We start from the raw sequence: 16,681 nt of genomic DNA on the forward strand, positions 1-16,681 counted from the left end.
GAGAGGCGAGGATGAAATTCCTATCTATTTTCGTGTGGGTTGAGTTTCTCTATGACCAGACATCAAGGTTATACCTTGGGGATATGCATATTATGTCAGCCACTAGAGTGCAACAGGATGACCCGTTAGGGCCGCTCCTTTTTGCCCTTGTGTTACACCCACTTATTCATCAGATCAGTAACAATTGTAAGGTTCTTCTTCATGTCGGATACCTTGATGATGGGACCATCATAGGGGAATCAGAGGAGGTGGTTAAAGCCCTTGACATCATTCGAGAGATCGATCCAAGATTAGGTCTTGAATTGAATATTCATAATAATGAGATATTTTGGCCTTCATGTAATGATAGTAAACTGCATGAAGAGTTGTTTCCTTCAAACATTAGGAGGCCGATGTTGGGGATGAATGGGTTGTTAATCGAGATCAAGGCTTTATTGAGGAGTTTCAATGAAGAGAGCAACCGAGGTTGTTGAGCTCATGCATCTTCTACCACAATTAAGAGATCCTTAAAGTGAAATTCTTCTACTTCGTTCTTGCATGGATATCGCCAAACTCTTTTTTGGCCTTAGACATGTTAACTTAATCATACGGAGAAAACAACTATTTAGTTTGATAAAGAGGCAGCCTCATATGCGTTTGTGGCTTTTAGGGCCCAATCTTGGGTGTAACAGGATCATATATTGAGAGGCAGTGAGATATATGGTATGAACCTTGATTTCGACATGGCTTTCAATGGTCTTAGTATTGTGATTCCAGATTTTGACCTTAGCGGTTTTACTAGAAAGGACATTGTCCCTCCTAAAGTACAATATGTTTTACCGAGTGTCCTTTTTAGTAAAAGTGTTCAGGACATGGATGTAAAGTTTGACATGACCACAAGACAAAAAGCAGTATTTGGTTGTTTGCAAGCAGCACATGCTCAAGATTTTCTCCTTGTTATCCCTATTGACTGTTTCTCTAGTAGAGTACCATACGTACCGTCCTTAATACTGACTTATGATTCTCTTATTTCCTGTTGATGAGGTTTGCCCTGTTTGCCGCAAGGCGTGCTTGGATACATTTAGAAAACATGTTATTCATTGCAAGGAACCTCAAGGATTTAAATATCGACATGACTTTATTAGGGATGCCCTATTTGATATATTTAGACGTGCAAGGGTATTTGTTAAGAAAGAGGCGCATGTGAATTTCTTGGTTGATCCACAAGAGGGAAGATCGACTTTTAAGTCAGCCGATGATCTGGTGTATGGGTGGGTGGGTAGGAGGAAAACATGCATGTGTCGACTTGACCAGAGTTTCCCCATTGGTACTAAGGACCGCAAGTTTTATTATAGGACAAACAACTTTCAAAGTCAGTTCAAGTAAAGTGGCAAAGCGTGAGAAAACGTGTTTCGATAATCAACATGCTTTCATACCATTTGTCTTTGACTCTTTTGATTTTCTAGCACTAGAAATAGTGGATCTTTTACAAAGAGTGTAAAAGTTCATATATAACAATGTTGTTCACCTATACAATGAATGTAGTGTTTAAGAGTATTTATTTTGTCATCCGAAAACGGATAACAACACAACTTATTATATGCTATTTTTGTATAATATTGATTATATATCATTTGAGTTTGTATTAGAAAAAATTTAATATAACTTTTTCAAATATATTATATCCTCTAATAAATTAACTATTAACTTACTCTTTCTCATAAAAAGTATGACACTTATATATTTTTTTCAGTTTTTAAAATAATTGTCTGTTTAGGATTAATAATAATAACATTTTTTTTATTTAAATTCTACCTTTATTTATATTTACACTTTAAAGAATAAATGTTAGACAACACATGCTAAATTCATATTCTCTCTAACTTGTTGTCACTTCTCTCTGTTCTCTACATAATGCTTTTTTTTTCATGAATATATATTTAGTTACAACACACATTTTTAATGTTGATTTAGTTACTCATGCAACTAAATAAAAAACAATAAATAAATACAGATTTTTCAACAAATAAATTAAACTATGAAAAAAAGTCAAACCTCCAAAATAACCTAACTGTGGGAAAGGCTAGTTCATGATTCAAGCAGTTGAACCATTCGGTTCAGTTTTTAAATATTGTTGATAGCTATTTATGTCTTTTTTATAGATGTCACATTTAGTTTAGGAGCACGTACCATTAGGGGTGTCAATACCACCAGCAGGTTCAGGTTCTTGGTGAAATGCATACCATTGCATCTTTCAGGTACCGAAATCTGACGACACGAAATATTGTTTGTGTCCTAAGAATACTTGGTACCTTTCACCAGATAAGTTCAAGTGATATAAACAAAACAGTGGAAAATAGAGCAAAGAGAAGATATTTGAGGGTTGTTTCGCAAGATCATGTTACATATACAGATCCTATAATGATTGGCATCATTGTATAATAACACCCTGCACTAAAACAATCTAGATGTTGGTTTTTTTCTGTACAACTCTTCCGTAACTTACAAGACAAATTGCAACTACTCTATACTTCCTGTAAAATTTGCATTCCTTCCTTTTGAGACATTCTTGGAGCAGATCTTATCACCTTTACACGATACGAAACCTGATTAGAACCAAACTCAATCACATCAGAAGGACGAACGCGCGCAGGATAATCCGGAAGTACCCTATATCGTTTTCCTTTGCTGAAAATATAGTGACAAACAAATCAGATATACAATTTTCAAGACTCGGAAGCTTTCATAAAAAAATCATTAGAAACCTGAAAATTGTTTTACTCACTTAGTGATCCAGGTGCCGTGTTGACTTTGTAAATCGGTCAAGAAGAAGGTCTCGTCCTTGTAGTTGATTCGAGCATGCAATTGAGAAACCTTCAAAAGAAAAAAAAACTTTGTTGCATGATCTTCAATACATATGTATCGGAATCGTATATATTTATGCTCATGACAATTGTCTTACCTGAGGTGAAGATATTGTGATGAAACTGCCTGCATAATCTTCTTGTTGCATGCTCCTGCAATTGCTGTAACTATCAGATAATGAGTTGAAAGTGAAAATTTTAGAATAGCATGCACAACATTTTAGCTAGTTGCAGATGAAGGTGTACCCGATTATGCACGGATTCGTCTCATCTCGACCTAAACATATAGGTTCCAGAAGACTTGCTTCATTTCCACATGGTAATAAGTTCCATCTACAATTCAAACAAATAGGAATAAGTGACAAAAGTAATCTGATAGTGTATATGGCAGACAATCTATACTAAGCCGCAGACATACTCTCCGTTAATAGTACGCTCGAGCGCATCATCATCTTCAAACCATGTGCGTAACTGGTCACTTGCCTTCATAAATAATCAAATTTTTATTAGTATGTACATCAAAACAAAGTGTAATAGACAAACAATAAAAGACCAGTAAGTGTAACCATTGTTTCAATGTAACAGAAGTTTATAAAGTAAATCAATCTAACATACTTTGTCCGAGAGCCTGCAACATAGTGGTCTGCCTTTGAGTTTGGAGCTGCGAAAGTTATGCGATTTACTTAAAATATTTCAAAATCTTATCAATCACAAGGAATAGACAGAACTGTTTTCGCTTACCTATTGCCACCTAACACCCAGTTTAGCATCAAAGGCATCAACTTGTGAATAAAAAATCCTCCTCCAACTCTTCCTGGATGAGGTATTCTAAACTTGGTTAAAAACTGCATTGTAAAGCATAATATGAAGTGTTATCACCTTCACTTTATGATTCATCATCTAGTTTTTTGAATTTAAGTTCCTAGATACCTCTAAGGGTCCAAGACCAACTCCTAGATATGCTTTGTAAGTAGAAGCCATCAAAGCTGCCATTCTAGCCATTCCATGAATAATAGCAACTCGCAATCTTCGTTCCCTCTCGTAGCTGAAAGTAACAATGCAAAGTGGAAAACTACATTAACAACGAGTTAGCTCGTGTCTCTCGCTTTTTCGCAAGTCTCCAATTTTTTTAAGAATAATATATGTAGAAACAGTAACCTTTTTAGAGAAGAATCAATGTCAATTGGAGAGCCGGATTTTGCGCTTTGTTTCCAACCATTGTCCAACTCCAATGCTAGTTGATATCCATCCTGTAATAATTATAAAATATGTTAATGATCTTTTTGACTTCATCTTAACATTGATCAGATTAAGTAGTATATACCTCAATAGCCATGCATCCTCCTTGGCCCATGTTTGGTTGCATGGCATGGACAGAATCGCCAAGCAAGGTCACACGACCCTTTCCCCATGTTAGAGTTGGCATCCTGTCATATATATCTCGTCGCAGAATTGCCTCTTCTTCAGTCGCAACTATCAAATCTATTATCTTATCACACCAGCCCTCAAATAACTTTAGCAATCTTTCCTTTTTACCTGTCATGAAGAGAAAATTCAGAAGTTACACATTATATGATTTAATGCATTTCATTTATAATCACAGTCTTAATATAGGGTGGACAAAAATAAATAATTTGGTGACTTGCAAAAAAAAAAAAGAGTCGGTTGGAGCTGACTCATGGACCACTCGATTTAATGCAAGTTACCAAGATCTTTCTTGTTTATAATGTTCTATAGATTGAGACATAGTAGAAAAATTGAGAAGAGTAGTAATATTTTTCATGGCATGTGTTCATGACAAAAACATATATTTGGTGTCTAGACGGTTGGGCCGATGGGGTATTTTAGTTGAAGGTCAAGTTAACTTTCTAATAAGAGTTGTCTTTGTTACTTTTAGGGCGGGCTCTTCTGACTTTGTTAGAAGCGGCCTAGAGTTTGACTTATCATTAGGGAATACTTCCATTTTATTATTTGCCCTCCCATAAGGGTACAACTTCTGTTTGTTTTGGATTATACCATTCACTCTGATGTTGTTACTTCATCACTATTGTCGGGTTCAAGGATGTAGTTCCTTTTGTTTTATTGCATTAGATAAAACAACATATCTATAAGATGTATTTTAGGGAAAATATGGAACAAGATGTGTCAGCATGTGTTCCAGCATCTGAGTTTATTGCGAAGAAGAGTTGTTCAACTAAAGTTCTTGACATAATCAGTTAAGCAAAAGCTACTTAGCTAAAGTGCTTGACATAACCAGTTATGCAAGAGCTGCTTAGCTAAAGTGTTTGACATAATCAGTTAAGCAAAAGTTGTTTAGATAAAGTGTTTGACATAACTAATTAAGCAATAGACTTAAGGTTTGGGTTCTGACTATCTTTAGTTGGCCTTCAAAAGAGTTGAGGTGCCGACTTTTTTAAGATGCAGATGTTTATTTTTGGGAAGAAGTATGTGTTGTCAATCTAAAATTAATTGGAAACGATTTGGATTTGATTTAGTCAAAGAAGATTTGATTGAATATATCTTGAAGGAAGTTTTGGTCCAATATTTACTCTACAAAGAAGATCTATATGAAAAAATGTTATTTTGGATGTTCAGGTGTAACATGTTGAACACGATGTTCCAACATGTGTGTTGCAACATCTGGTCTCTGTCAACAGACATATGTTATTGAAGTTGTGGTGAAGAAGGGTGTATAACAATATCTGGTCTCTATCAACAGACAAATGTTATTGTATTTGTGGAGAGGAAGAGACAAGTGTGGAACATGATGTTCCAACATGTGTACAACATCTGACCCTGGTTCAACAGGCCAATGTTGTCGCATTTTTGAAGCGAAATTCTGGTTGAGATTCAATCAGATTTGTTCTTATATTTTAGCAATGCATTTGTGTGATTTGTTTAAAAGTTGCGAAGATTAAATCATATTTAAATAGAGATTTAAATTTGATTTTGAATTAATAACAAATCATATCTTTTGTTGAAGATTTTTATGGAGCAAATCAAATCCAACAATATCTGCTATTATTTTGAACGAAATTAAATCAAAAATCCAAAGGAGAAAAGCCTAGAATTGCATTGTTATTTAAGGATAATCAAACCTCATGTTTGAGGTGTGCAAGTTGTGAAGATTCTTATTGTTAGAGTTTATCTTTTGAGTCTTTGTTCTTGCACCACTCTAGCACATCCTTTCATATCTTAAGGCATAAAGTTTGGATTATTAGTTGAGTTGTAAAACTTTGTCCCAAGATATTAAGTTTATAATCTTGAGAACGAAGTGGTTATATTTCTTGCATTCCACATTAAAGGAATATTAATGTTGAATCTATGCACACTACTCTATGTTTCAGTAACTTGCCATAGTTGTTGGTTTGTTTTAGTTGAATTGTAAATTCAACAATCATTGTGTTAATGGTTAAGTTGATCACTAGGGGTTAGTGATTGAGAGAAAGTGAGAGGGTTCTCATATTTAGGGGGATACTTAAATAGAAAGTCACTAAGATTAGGGAGAGACATAAAACTTCATAGGATTTGGGGTTCTTATAAGACTAATTGTTCTAATTCAAAGTAGTGAATTTCATTTCTTGGGTAGAGTTCCCCTCAGATGTAGGTTTGGTTTTATCGAACTGGGTGATCAATTTCTTGTGTTCTCTGTATTCCTTTTTTGTTTCATGATCTTATATAAGTTAAGATACTATACATTGTTGTCATACTAGTATATCACGTTGGACTCGTTTTCCCAACATCGTGTCCAACATATGCCCCCTTAGGAACAAAATTTCATTTAGCATCAGAGCGAGCACCCTGTTATGTTTGGGTGAGTTCCAAGGTTCATATTTTGTTCAAGATGGAGAAATTCAAAGAAGGAGGAGTTGTTCATCAACCAAAGTTTTGTTATGGTGCTAAGAATCCTCCAAGATTGTTGACAAATATGAAGATTGTGAAGTCCAACCAGCATGTAATTCTGAAGAGAATCTCAGGCTTGCTAAGATCTTTAGTAAAGTCATAAGACAACTTGACAAGAAATCTGGGAAGAAAGCCCTACCAATGTCAAGAACATTCAGCATAAAGAAAATGATGGTGAAAGACAATATCGTAATTGTTCCTACAGATGCAAAACAATCAAATATCTTAATTGCAAATATTTTGTACATATTCAAGATGAATGCACAAGTTTTCTAAGGAGACAAAAAAGAATCTCCAATGTCACCAATGATGAAGAAGGTGAATCTAATCAAGCAAACAATGTTGTAGCCCTCAAAGACATGAAAGAAGTTTTGCAAACTTATGAGACATCAAATTTAAAGAAAAGGTGTATTGCTCATATTCATACAACAGAATGCAGAATGTCAGGTAACATGTCTCAACATTTGGTGAAACATGATTACCAACTCATTAATCGTATCTCCTCAATTCTCGTGTACTAGTGTAAGGTGTATGGTAGACAACCATGCCATCAAAAGTTGTATCCTCAGTGGAATGAGAAGTTTAAAAGGCAACATCAACAAGTTTGACTTGGAAAGCCTAATATCCTTGTTGTTTGTTTCTCACACAAGGAGTTCTCTTGTGAAGATTGATATCTTGAAAGTAGCTGCATTAGACAGATGATAGGAGAAAGAAGCTTTATTGGACCTTGTGATAGCCATAAGAGAAAGAAATTTGTAAAGATGAATATGGTGGTTGTCACTGTAGAGAAGAATGTTGAAGACCATGTTTCAAACATCATGGAAGACATGTTAGAAACTGAACTATGGTACAGAAAGCTTGAGGTTTGTTATAGAGAAAGTTGCCATATGTGTAATGATCTCAATGTTGAAGAAATAAGTAGTTATGAAGTTTTCCAACATTAGAAGCAAACAAAGATGTCATACAAGATGGTTCAACATCTTACTCATACTTCTAATTTACTACATGTGGATTTTATGAGACTCAAGCAAGAAGTTGTCATTGAAGGGAATGTTGATGGTCAAGCTGGAGGTCCTCCAAACATTGAACAACCAATAGTGTTTCAGAAAAAGAATCTAAAGAAGAATAATGAGTATGGAATAATTTTCTTTCTATTGGAGTTCCTTCTCGTATTTATGGAGTTTTGATCAATCAAAAAGCTGATATTAATGTTCTTCTAAGTATGTTGAATCTTAGTTATAAGATGTATCATCTAGATATTGCTTGTCACAATATTCCACATGTTAATAAGTCTAATCTTGCTGGTGGTGGAAATGTGATTGATGTCATCCCACTCATGTATGGGCCTATGAGAAATCATCATCTCAGTCAAAAGTCTTTTGGTGAGGAGACCCAGTAAACCAATCTGAAAAATCAAGATGTTAATAAAGATGTGTCAGACATCATGTCCGACATGTTAATAGAGTCTCAAATTCATAATGAGAATGATTATGTGACCCCTAAGAATAATTATGTGAGTGATGATGAACATGTCCATGAAGATGTTGAGGTTGATACTGTTGTAACCCATGTAGGTGTTGCTAATAACCATGTTGAGACATTGTGTAAAGATGTGATAAGTAAGGATGAAAGCTTACTTCTGATTTGTGCTATTAATAGCAGGGTATATAGATTGTTTACCAAGGGCACACAATCTATAGATGATACGACTCCCCATAATTATGAATTTGATCCCATGGGTCTTGATATGGAACGAGTTATTACTGACAAACCAGGAAACACTATGCTATCTGCTGAAGAAGATGGAAGTTTTTGTGATGCTGAAATTTTTGATCATATTGCCCATCTTAGAGCCATCATATTGATACCAAGACTGTCATATTTTTTGAAACTCAAATTTTGTCAGATGGATGTGAAAATTACCTTCCTCAATAGGTACTTGAAGGTGGATGTCAATCAAGTTATTAGTAAGCATGTCACTAACAAGGAAGGCGTCATCAAGAAGGATAACTTTGTGGAAGTAAGTATGGATGCTATTACTGATATCAACACCATGGAGCATGTAAAATTGGAATACAATGAGAATGTGATGTTAGTTCACATTTATGTTGAAGACAATGTTGTGTAGGATGTCAGTTAAGATGTTAGAGCATTTTGTTCAATAAATGCAGTCTGATTTTGAGTTGAGCATGCTAGGAGATGTTACATGCTTTCCTGGTTTTTAAGTGAAGCAAATGAAGGACTACAACTTTGATTTCCAAGATATTTATGCTGGAAGTAGTTACACTTAGTTGTTATGGAGTAACTAAATGCTCAAAGATACCATCAAAGATGGTAATAAAGATGTCAACCAGGTTGTTCCAGACAACTGGTATGAGATGTTGGTGACTGAGTTTCCAACTCAAAGGAAGGATGGAAAAGTTGCCCTTGTTAATTTCTGAAGTGAATAAAAAAGTTGTTCAAACTAGTGAATCTGTGAGCGACGTTGAAGCAAATGTCCAGGACATTATGGTCACCATGAGGAGAAAGATTTAAGGGAAGATAATTCATGTGGATATCACCCCTTCTCACATGGATATTGCTTCATTCTATTATGAAACAAGTGTTCAGAAGTGGGAGTATGTTCTACAAAGAAGGATTGCACCTTAAAGAGAGCTAGGTGAAAAAGCTCTTGAGTTCAAAGAAGTATTGAAAGTTGTCGAGCTAATGAAGATTGTTACTGATGATGGGCCAAGGTGTGAAAAGATGGTCAATGAGCTTAGAAAAGTGTATGATAGAGGAAAGAGTGTGGAGATTTAACCTTCAACAATCAATTAATTGGGCTGAAGCAAGGTTACCTCTATTGATTAGATTATGACAAAGGAAAAGGGAACTAAGGAAGAAGAAGAGATTGCGAATAAGGATGCAAATATTTTTTGTTGAAGACAATGCTGAATACTTAAGCTTATTATCTTAGGATGATGAAGGAAATTGAGGAGGATGGTTTTCCTCATGAGTTGTTGAGGATCATATCTGGATGTCTTGGACATGGCGTCCAACATTTGTGTACCATTTGTTGAACCTGATATGTTTTTTTTGTATGGAGAAATGTTGGAAGTATTTCACCTTAACCTGTTGTATTTGTCACTGTTTCTATGGTGTATAGGGTAATATGTTATGACTATTGATTGTACTGACTATGTGATGTTAAGCTAATTTATGTTGTTGACTCTATTGTGTTTAGTACTAACTGATGCGTTTGGTACTAACTGTTCTGGTTTTCGGGCTTTCTGTGTGAACACATGATAACGCATCTGGTCTGACATCTGACCTTCAATTGTGTGTGTTGATATTTGTGTTAGTAGTATCTGTTGTTGAGTCTGACTTAATTATTAACTGCGTGTTCATGCATGACTGACATTGTGATTGCATGACCGCCTGCTATGGAGCATTGACTATTGTGTGGAGCTATTTGTGTCTTCTAACTTTATGCTACTGATTGCTGGTCTGGGTTGGCTGCTACTCTGGATTCTGAAGATTGGTGTTAGTGGTTCTTTCCATAGCTTTGCAAAATTATTGCAAAAAAGGGGGAGTAAGGATCATGTGTGATGGGACAAGGTGTCAAGATGTTCCAACATGATGAAGTTGATCATTTGATGTGTAGCAATCACCTTACTTATGTGATACTTACTTTGTGCTACTTCTGCCGATGCTGTTGATTCTATTGGGTGATATAATGTGTTACTAGTAATTCCTTTTTGGTTGCATTATGTAAAACAACATATGTACAAGATGTATTTTAGGAGACATGTGGCATACGATATCTCAGCATGTGTCCCAGCATCTGAGTTTGTTGTCAAGAAGAGTTGTTCAGCTAAAGTGCTTGACAGAACTAGTTAAGAAAGATCATCTTAGCTAAAGTGCTTGAGAAAACCAGTTAAGAGATAGTTGTTTAGCTAAAGTGCTTGACAAAATCAGTTAAGTAAGAGCTATTTAGCTAAAGTGTTTGACATAACTAGTTAAGCAATAGGCTTAAGGTTTGGATTTTGACTATCTTCAGATGTCCTTCAAAAGAGTTGAGGTGCTGACTTCTTCAAGATGCAGAGGTTTACTTTTGGGAAGAAGAACGTGTTGTCAATTCAAAATCAATTGTAAAAGATTTGGATTTGATTCAGTCAAAGAAGATTTGATTGAATATACCTTGAAGGAAGTTTTGGTCCAAGATTTACTCTACAAAGAAGATCTATATGAAGAAGAGTTATTTTGGATGTTCTGGTGTAACATGTGGAACACGACGTTCCAGCATGTGTGTTATCACATCTGACCTCTTTCAACAGACAAATATTATGGCAGTTGTGGTGAAGGAGGATGTATAGCAGCATCTGATCTATGTTAGCAGACAAATGTTATTGCAATTGCAGTGAAGAAGAGACATATATGGAATATGATATTCCAACATGTATGCAACATCTGACCTTGGTCCAGCAGACCAATATTGTTACATTTTTGGAGCGAAATTCCGATTGAGATTCAATCAGATTTGTTACTATATTTTAACAATGCATTTGTGTGATTTGACATCAATGCTACTAATCTGAGATGTCAAAACACTAAGGTGACAAAAACAAAAAGCCAACAATATTAATATATTATGCGAATACAATTGATTGGAGGATACAATTCATGGAGGAATTCCATAATATAACGAATAAAACATAAAAGTAAATGAAAAGAGAAATGTTTCACGTAATATACGAGTAATTTTAGTCAACAAAGACAAAAGAAAACTATTTTACTTTTATTGTTTCAAAAGTGTTTAATGCATATAATTGACACAAATTTTTCAAATAGTTATGATCAATGATAGAATAGTACATTTAAAAAAAAAGAAAAAAAATGTGACAATTCCTAGGTGACATGTTTTCTTTCTTAAAAATGAAATATGAGATTAATCATTCTATTGCGTGTTTAAGTTTAAATTCGAATCTAAAATTTTTGATTAATAGGGAAAAATTTCTTATCATCTCATTCAAATACTTTAAGTTAAATAGAAAATTGGGTAATGTTCTGACAGTGTAAATTTATTTTATACTATCAATCAATTACGATCATGCATCCTACTAAGTCAGACTGAAATTTTTAAATTATTTATATGAATAACAATATAATATACTTTTATTGGATAATAGTATAAAATATTTTTACACGTAAGAGCATCACCGACCAGTGATCACCATTAAACCTAAGTTAAAAATTGATTTTTTTTTATATTGAACCGGTAAAATAATTTATTATTTGAAAAGGAAATAGTATATTAAAAAATCCTAATTAATTAGGAAATACAAATTCATACGAAAATAATTCTAAGCTAACGTCCATATAAACCCTTTAACAAGAAACCAGAAAAGTAGCAATAACTAACTAACCGTGCTTCAAAAAAGAAACCCCAGCTCTCTCTCAATCACTGAAGATGGAGCAACCAAGAAGTGATCATGGAACCTCTGGGAATCGTGACGACAGTATCGAAATCAAACCAGAAAACACGCCGATCATGTTTTCCGGCAAACGCTACAAACTCACAGGACCAGATGTTGCTCTTCCAATGGTAATCAAACTCCAAATCAACAACAACTCTGTTTTAAGAGTCTTCGTCAATCCTGGAAATCAAGCCGACATTCTCTACATGTCGGCATTCGTGAAAATGGGACTTTCAGAGTCAATGCTGAAACCATTGGAAGCATATCTCAAGGGTAATTTTGGAGATGGTGTACCAGTCAAAGGATACATCGATTTGGACACTACTTTTGGTAAAGGAGTGAACGCCAAGCTGATCAAGGTAAGGTATGTAGTTGTTGATTCATTGTCTGCTTATAATGTTGTTATTGGCAGACCTAGTCTCAGCGATTTGAGTGCAGTAATATCAGTCGCTGACCTATCCATGAAGTATCCCATTGGAGAAGGCAAGGTTGGAGTTGTTACTGCGGATCTTGACATGGCCAGAAAGTGTCACGAAATGTGCCCTTATTATGTTTAGGTTTTTCTTTCCATTTTCAATAACTAAGAAAATAGGATTTTATGTTAGTTTTTCTGCAATGCCTAGCAAACTCGTGAGAAGTATGTTATGAATGCAAGTTTGATTCGATTCGTTTTTACTTTTATGTTTTTAATGCTGGCTTTCAGTTATAGCAAACAGAACTTATTTGTTGATGTTCTAACCTATATTTATCAAACACTAATAACAGAGCTGTGAGACTCCTAGGTCATGGTCAGCTTGAACTGCGATCAAACCTCCAAAATAACCTAACCATGGTAAATGCCAGTTCAATATTCGACGAGTTGGACCATCTGATTCGGTTTTTAAATATTGTTAATCATTATCTATGTCTTGATTTTATATTCAAGTATCAAGAGTATTTTACATCGGATAGATGTCACATTTAGTTTAGGAGCACATACCATTGGGGGTATCAGTACCGCCAGCAGGCTCTTGGTGAAATGCGTACCATTGCATCTTTCCAGCACCGACATCTGATGATACAAAATATTGTTTGTGTCCTAAGAATACTCGGTACCTTTCACCAGAGAAGTTCAAGTGAGCTTCTCAACAAGGTATGCTTTTTCAAAAATGAAGGCCAGCAAGTTAGAGAAATGGAAAACTTACCCAACAGATTCAATGTCAGGTGGCACAAAATCTGCTATACCAGTATAACAAGTATAGCCAGAGTATGTAGCCTCTGTTGCCCCAAATAACTTTGTCCTCACCTATTCACAAAATAATACAAGTAAATTACACAAAAACCTAAGTTACTAAGCAAAAAACTCAGAATAAAAGAAAGAATTTTATAAGACCTTGGACCAAATCCCATCTGCTCCAACCAAGAGATCTCCATCATACTTCTGACCATTCTCCAGCAGAACCGTTACCTACAATACAATTGATGAACGTGGGGTGACACAAGTGATAAGCCAAATAATGTCTGATCGTATTAGTCTTCAGTATAATATTTATAGTTTTCTTTAATTACCTTAGTTCCGTGATCAACAAAATCAACAACATTACTGGCATTCATAATGACATTTTCCCCTACAGCACGAGCAAGAATCTCTTGTAAAGCCATTCTACTAATAACTCTAGTGACAGGAAGCCCGCGTTCTGCGGCAGGAGTGAATGTGTCAAACTTGATGTACCTGATAACCAAACTAAATATCAGTTCACAGTAGATGCTTATGTTTCATCCAATAAACCTTAGAATGCATCTTTAGTTGATAAAGCTATATTCTTATTTGATTAAGAAAATTAGGCACACTACAATTCTGATCAACACATAAATAAGTTGAATCTAACTTGTATTTAAGCTATATTAGCAACCCATAATCTTAAACAAAACCAATTGGAATTGGTATCTCATGCCAATAAAGGAGTAGTAAGAAGAGAATAAAGAAACTGAAATCACTAGTATGACACAAGATTTAACATACCAAGAGCCAGAAACTCCATCCACAAGTCCATTGATTCTATCACCTGTGATGCAACCAACTCTCATAACTTGTTCAGCAACATTCATATCTATAGCTTCTAAAGCTGCCAAAGCATTGCTTTGTATCTGAATTGGACCCCTATATTGCCCTTCCCCTCTTATAGCACTCAAATCCTTCTCAAACACCACTACCTCAAATCCTTTCCTCTTTGCAGCCAAAGCAAACACCAAACCACCAATCCCTCCACCAGCTACAAGTACTTTAAGCTTCTTCTTCTGAGGAGTTTGACCCTCACCAATTTCAGCTCCACTCTGCGTTGACTTTGGAGTTGAAACAGGTGCTTCAAGCAGTGGTGTTGCTTTTACTTGCCTAAGTATCTTCCTCTGCTTGATTGTTCTGTTTCCATAGCTCACTAAAGGTGAAATATCTGTTGAAAGCTGTTTATACATAGGATTTGAGAAGTGGGTTCTTGAGAAAGCTGCCACTAAGGGATTGAGAGAGTTGTAGGATAAGGTAGAAGCCATTGTTGGAGTTTGTTATTGTTGAAGATTAGATCATAGCTTGAGGTTGAGGAAAAAAAGGGAATGCATGAATAAATGAATAAAGAAAGGAAAACACGCATTGACATAACAAGGAAAAAACAAAGCAAGGGAAATCGTAGTGGAATTATGAGAAAAAAGAGAAAATGTGGTGTTTGAATCACACCAATAATGGAGAATGGTAAGCCATGTGGCAGTCTGTATGTGAGCTGAGTGGCTATTGAGGCTCCTATGACATCAGACAGAACCTTAAATTGTGGTTTACGTGGCATTATACTATTAGCTCGTACACATAAACAATAGTAGTCAGATAGTGAAGTTGAACCTACACTTACGTAAAATATTCATTCAAGTTGTCGATGATAAGAACCCATGTCTGACAAAAATAAATAAATGGACCTGTGTTAATTATAACAAAATATTTATCTCAAAATATCTTACTATAGATCATTTAATATGAATTAAAAATTTAATAATTAAGAGAAAGAAATAGTATTTTTACTAAAATATTTTTATGGTCTTTATTTTGAAGAAGCAAAAAATAAATTAAATAAATTAAAGAATCTAGATTAAGCACAACATATGCATAGAATAGAATGGACCAAGCTCCAGTACAATAAAAACTTGACATGAGGCAAATTCTAGACAAAAACAGTCTAGGTGGTTTAAATTTCGACAGAGAAACAACAGCAATACTGCTCATAACAATTGACCCAAACTAATTATTACCCCTACAATATAAGCATATCAACGAACATAACACTCCATAACAAACCTGATTAGACATGAGCTGCTCCTTAGAAGAACTTGCTGAGCCAAAACTGGTGCAACTCCAGCGGAAAACAAATCGGCTCCTCCAATTGAAAAAATTATCGGACTACCAACACTCAACAAAACATTCAGACTGCTGCAACCTGATTCCACTAGTAACCTGACACTGCAACCCTCAATTTTCATTTTTAAATTAAAAGGTATTTCAAGATAGTACAAATTTTTTATTTTTTATTTGTTAAATATTGTGTTAATTTTTTTATTTAAATTTTTTTCTTCAAATTTTAAGATTCAAATTCTTTTTCTTTATCTTTGTTGAGGTTTTTAAGCAATTTGTTTTAAGATTGTTGGTTGCTGTTATTGTAGGATAATTTTTTAAAAAACATAATTTTATTAAAATAAATGTATAATTAATTCAAAATTAATTTATTAATATATTTAAAAATATTTTTATTTTAAAACAGAATATTATTTTTCATAATATATATATATATATATATATATATATATATATATATATATTACTTTTTGAAATAGAATATTATTTTTCATAATATATTATTTTTCATAATATATTTGAACAGAATATTATTTTTTATAATATATTATTTTTCATGATATATTATTAAAATAAAATATACAAATTTATTTAATTAAAACAAAATAAAATAGAACAGAATTATATTTTATATATATTAAAAGAATAATATGTTAATTAAACACAAAATGGTGTAAAACAGTTTTTTTTAAACATAACAATTTTATTATTAATTTTAGTATATATTAAAACATAAAATAAAAACTATAATTTTTTATTTAAAAAATATTATTTTGTGACGTGATTTTCACTTCACGATTTTGCCACGTAAAAATTATGTTGCAATTCACTGTAATATTTTCTGCCATCACTGCTACTACTGAATTACAGCAGATAAAGTAGGAAAATCTGTGTAGAATGTTGTGTCATGAATATCACGTGGCAAACTGTTGCGACGTGATTTTCACGTGGCAAAGTTGCGACGTGATTTTCATGACGCAATAGAGTTGCCACACGTGCACCTGCCGCGTGAAAGTTCACGTCACTAAAAATGTGTTGCGAAGTGATTTTTCACGTTGTGGCGTGAATATCACGTGGCTACAGACAATTATTTTTGTAGTGTACCTAAT

General features: G+C 34.2%; 2 protein-coding genes across 4 annotated transcripts; one reads left to right on the forward strand and one right to left on the reverse strand.

Annotated features, from left to right (window-relative positions):
* Positions 1-2,336: 2,336 nt before the first annotated feature.
* LOC127120386 (zeaxanthin epoxidase, chloroplastic) lies at positions 2,337-14,902 on the reverse strand. Of its 3 annotated transcripts, none has more exons than XM_051050798.1 (15): positions 14,205-14,902; positions 13,751-13,913; positions 13,575-13,649; positions 13,387-13,487; positions 13,182-13,297; positions 4,168-4,379; positions 4,002-4,093; positions 3,774-3,888; positions 3,585-3,688; positions 3,459-3,504; positions 3,262-3,326; positions 3,090-3,176; positions 2,942-3,005; positions 2,765-2,853; positions 2,337-2,667 (listed from the first exon to the last, which is right to left on the reverse strand). In XM_051050798.1, the coding sequence occupies exons 1-15, from the start codon at positions 14,726-14,728 to the stop codon at positions 2,505-2,507; spliced, it is 2,016 nt and encodes a 671-aa protein (XP_050906755.1). In that variant the 5' UTR covers positions 14,729-14,902; the 3' UTR covers positions 2,337-2,504. The 3 variants fall into 3 exon arrangements, with proteins under 3 accessions (XP_050906755.1, XP_050906754.1, XP_050906756.1); XM_051050797.1 differs by having other exon boundaries at positions 2,942-3,011; XM_051050799.1 differs by having other exon boundaries at positions 2,942-2,996; positions 14,205-14,900.
* Positions 12,163-12,759, forward strand: LOC127120387 (uncharacterized). Its single transcript, XM_051050800.1, has one exon. The coding sequence runs from the start codon at positions 12,196-12,198 to the stop codon at positions 12,757-12,759; it is 564 nt and encodes a 187-aa protein (XP_050906757.1). The 5' UTR covers positions 12,163-12,195.
* Positions 14,903-16,681: the final 1,779 nt, after the last annotated feature.

This window comes from Lathyrus oleraceus, chromosome 2, assembly GCF_024323335.1.
Source record: "Lathyrus oleraceus cultivar Zhongwan6 chromosome 2, CAAS_Psat_ZW6_1.0, whole genome shotgun sequence".
Taxonomy (NCBI): Eukaryota; Viridiplantae; Streptophyta; class Magnoliopsida; order Fabales; family Fabaceae; genus Lathyrus; species Lathyrus oleraceus.

Excerpts from the sequence above, each read along its gene's own strand:
- LOC127120386 (XM_051050797.1), bottom strand. The coding sequence starts at position 14,728 with ATGGCTTCTACCTTATCCTACAACTCTCTCAATCCCTTAGTGGCAGCT. Across the intron at positions 13,488-13,574 it reads CAGATGGGATTTGGTCCAAG|GTGAGGACAAAGTTATTTGG; the intron begins GTCTTATAAAAT and ends TTTTGTGAATAG. Across the intron at positions 3,177-3,261 it reads GAGCGTACTATTAACGGAGA|ATGGAACTTATTACCATGTG; the intron begins GTATGTCTGCGG and ends TTTGAATTGTAG.
- LOC127120387 (XM_051050800.1), top strand. The coding sequence starts at position 12,196 with ATGGAGCAACCAAGAAGTGATCATGGAACCTCTGGGAATCGTGACGAC.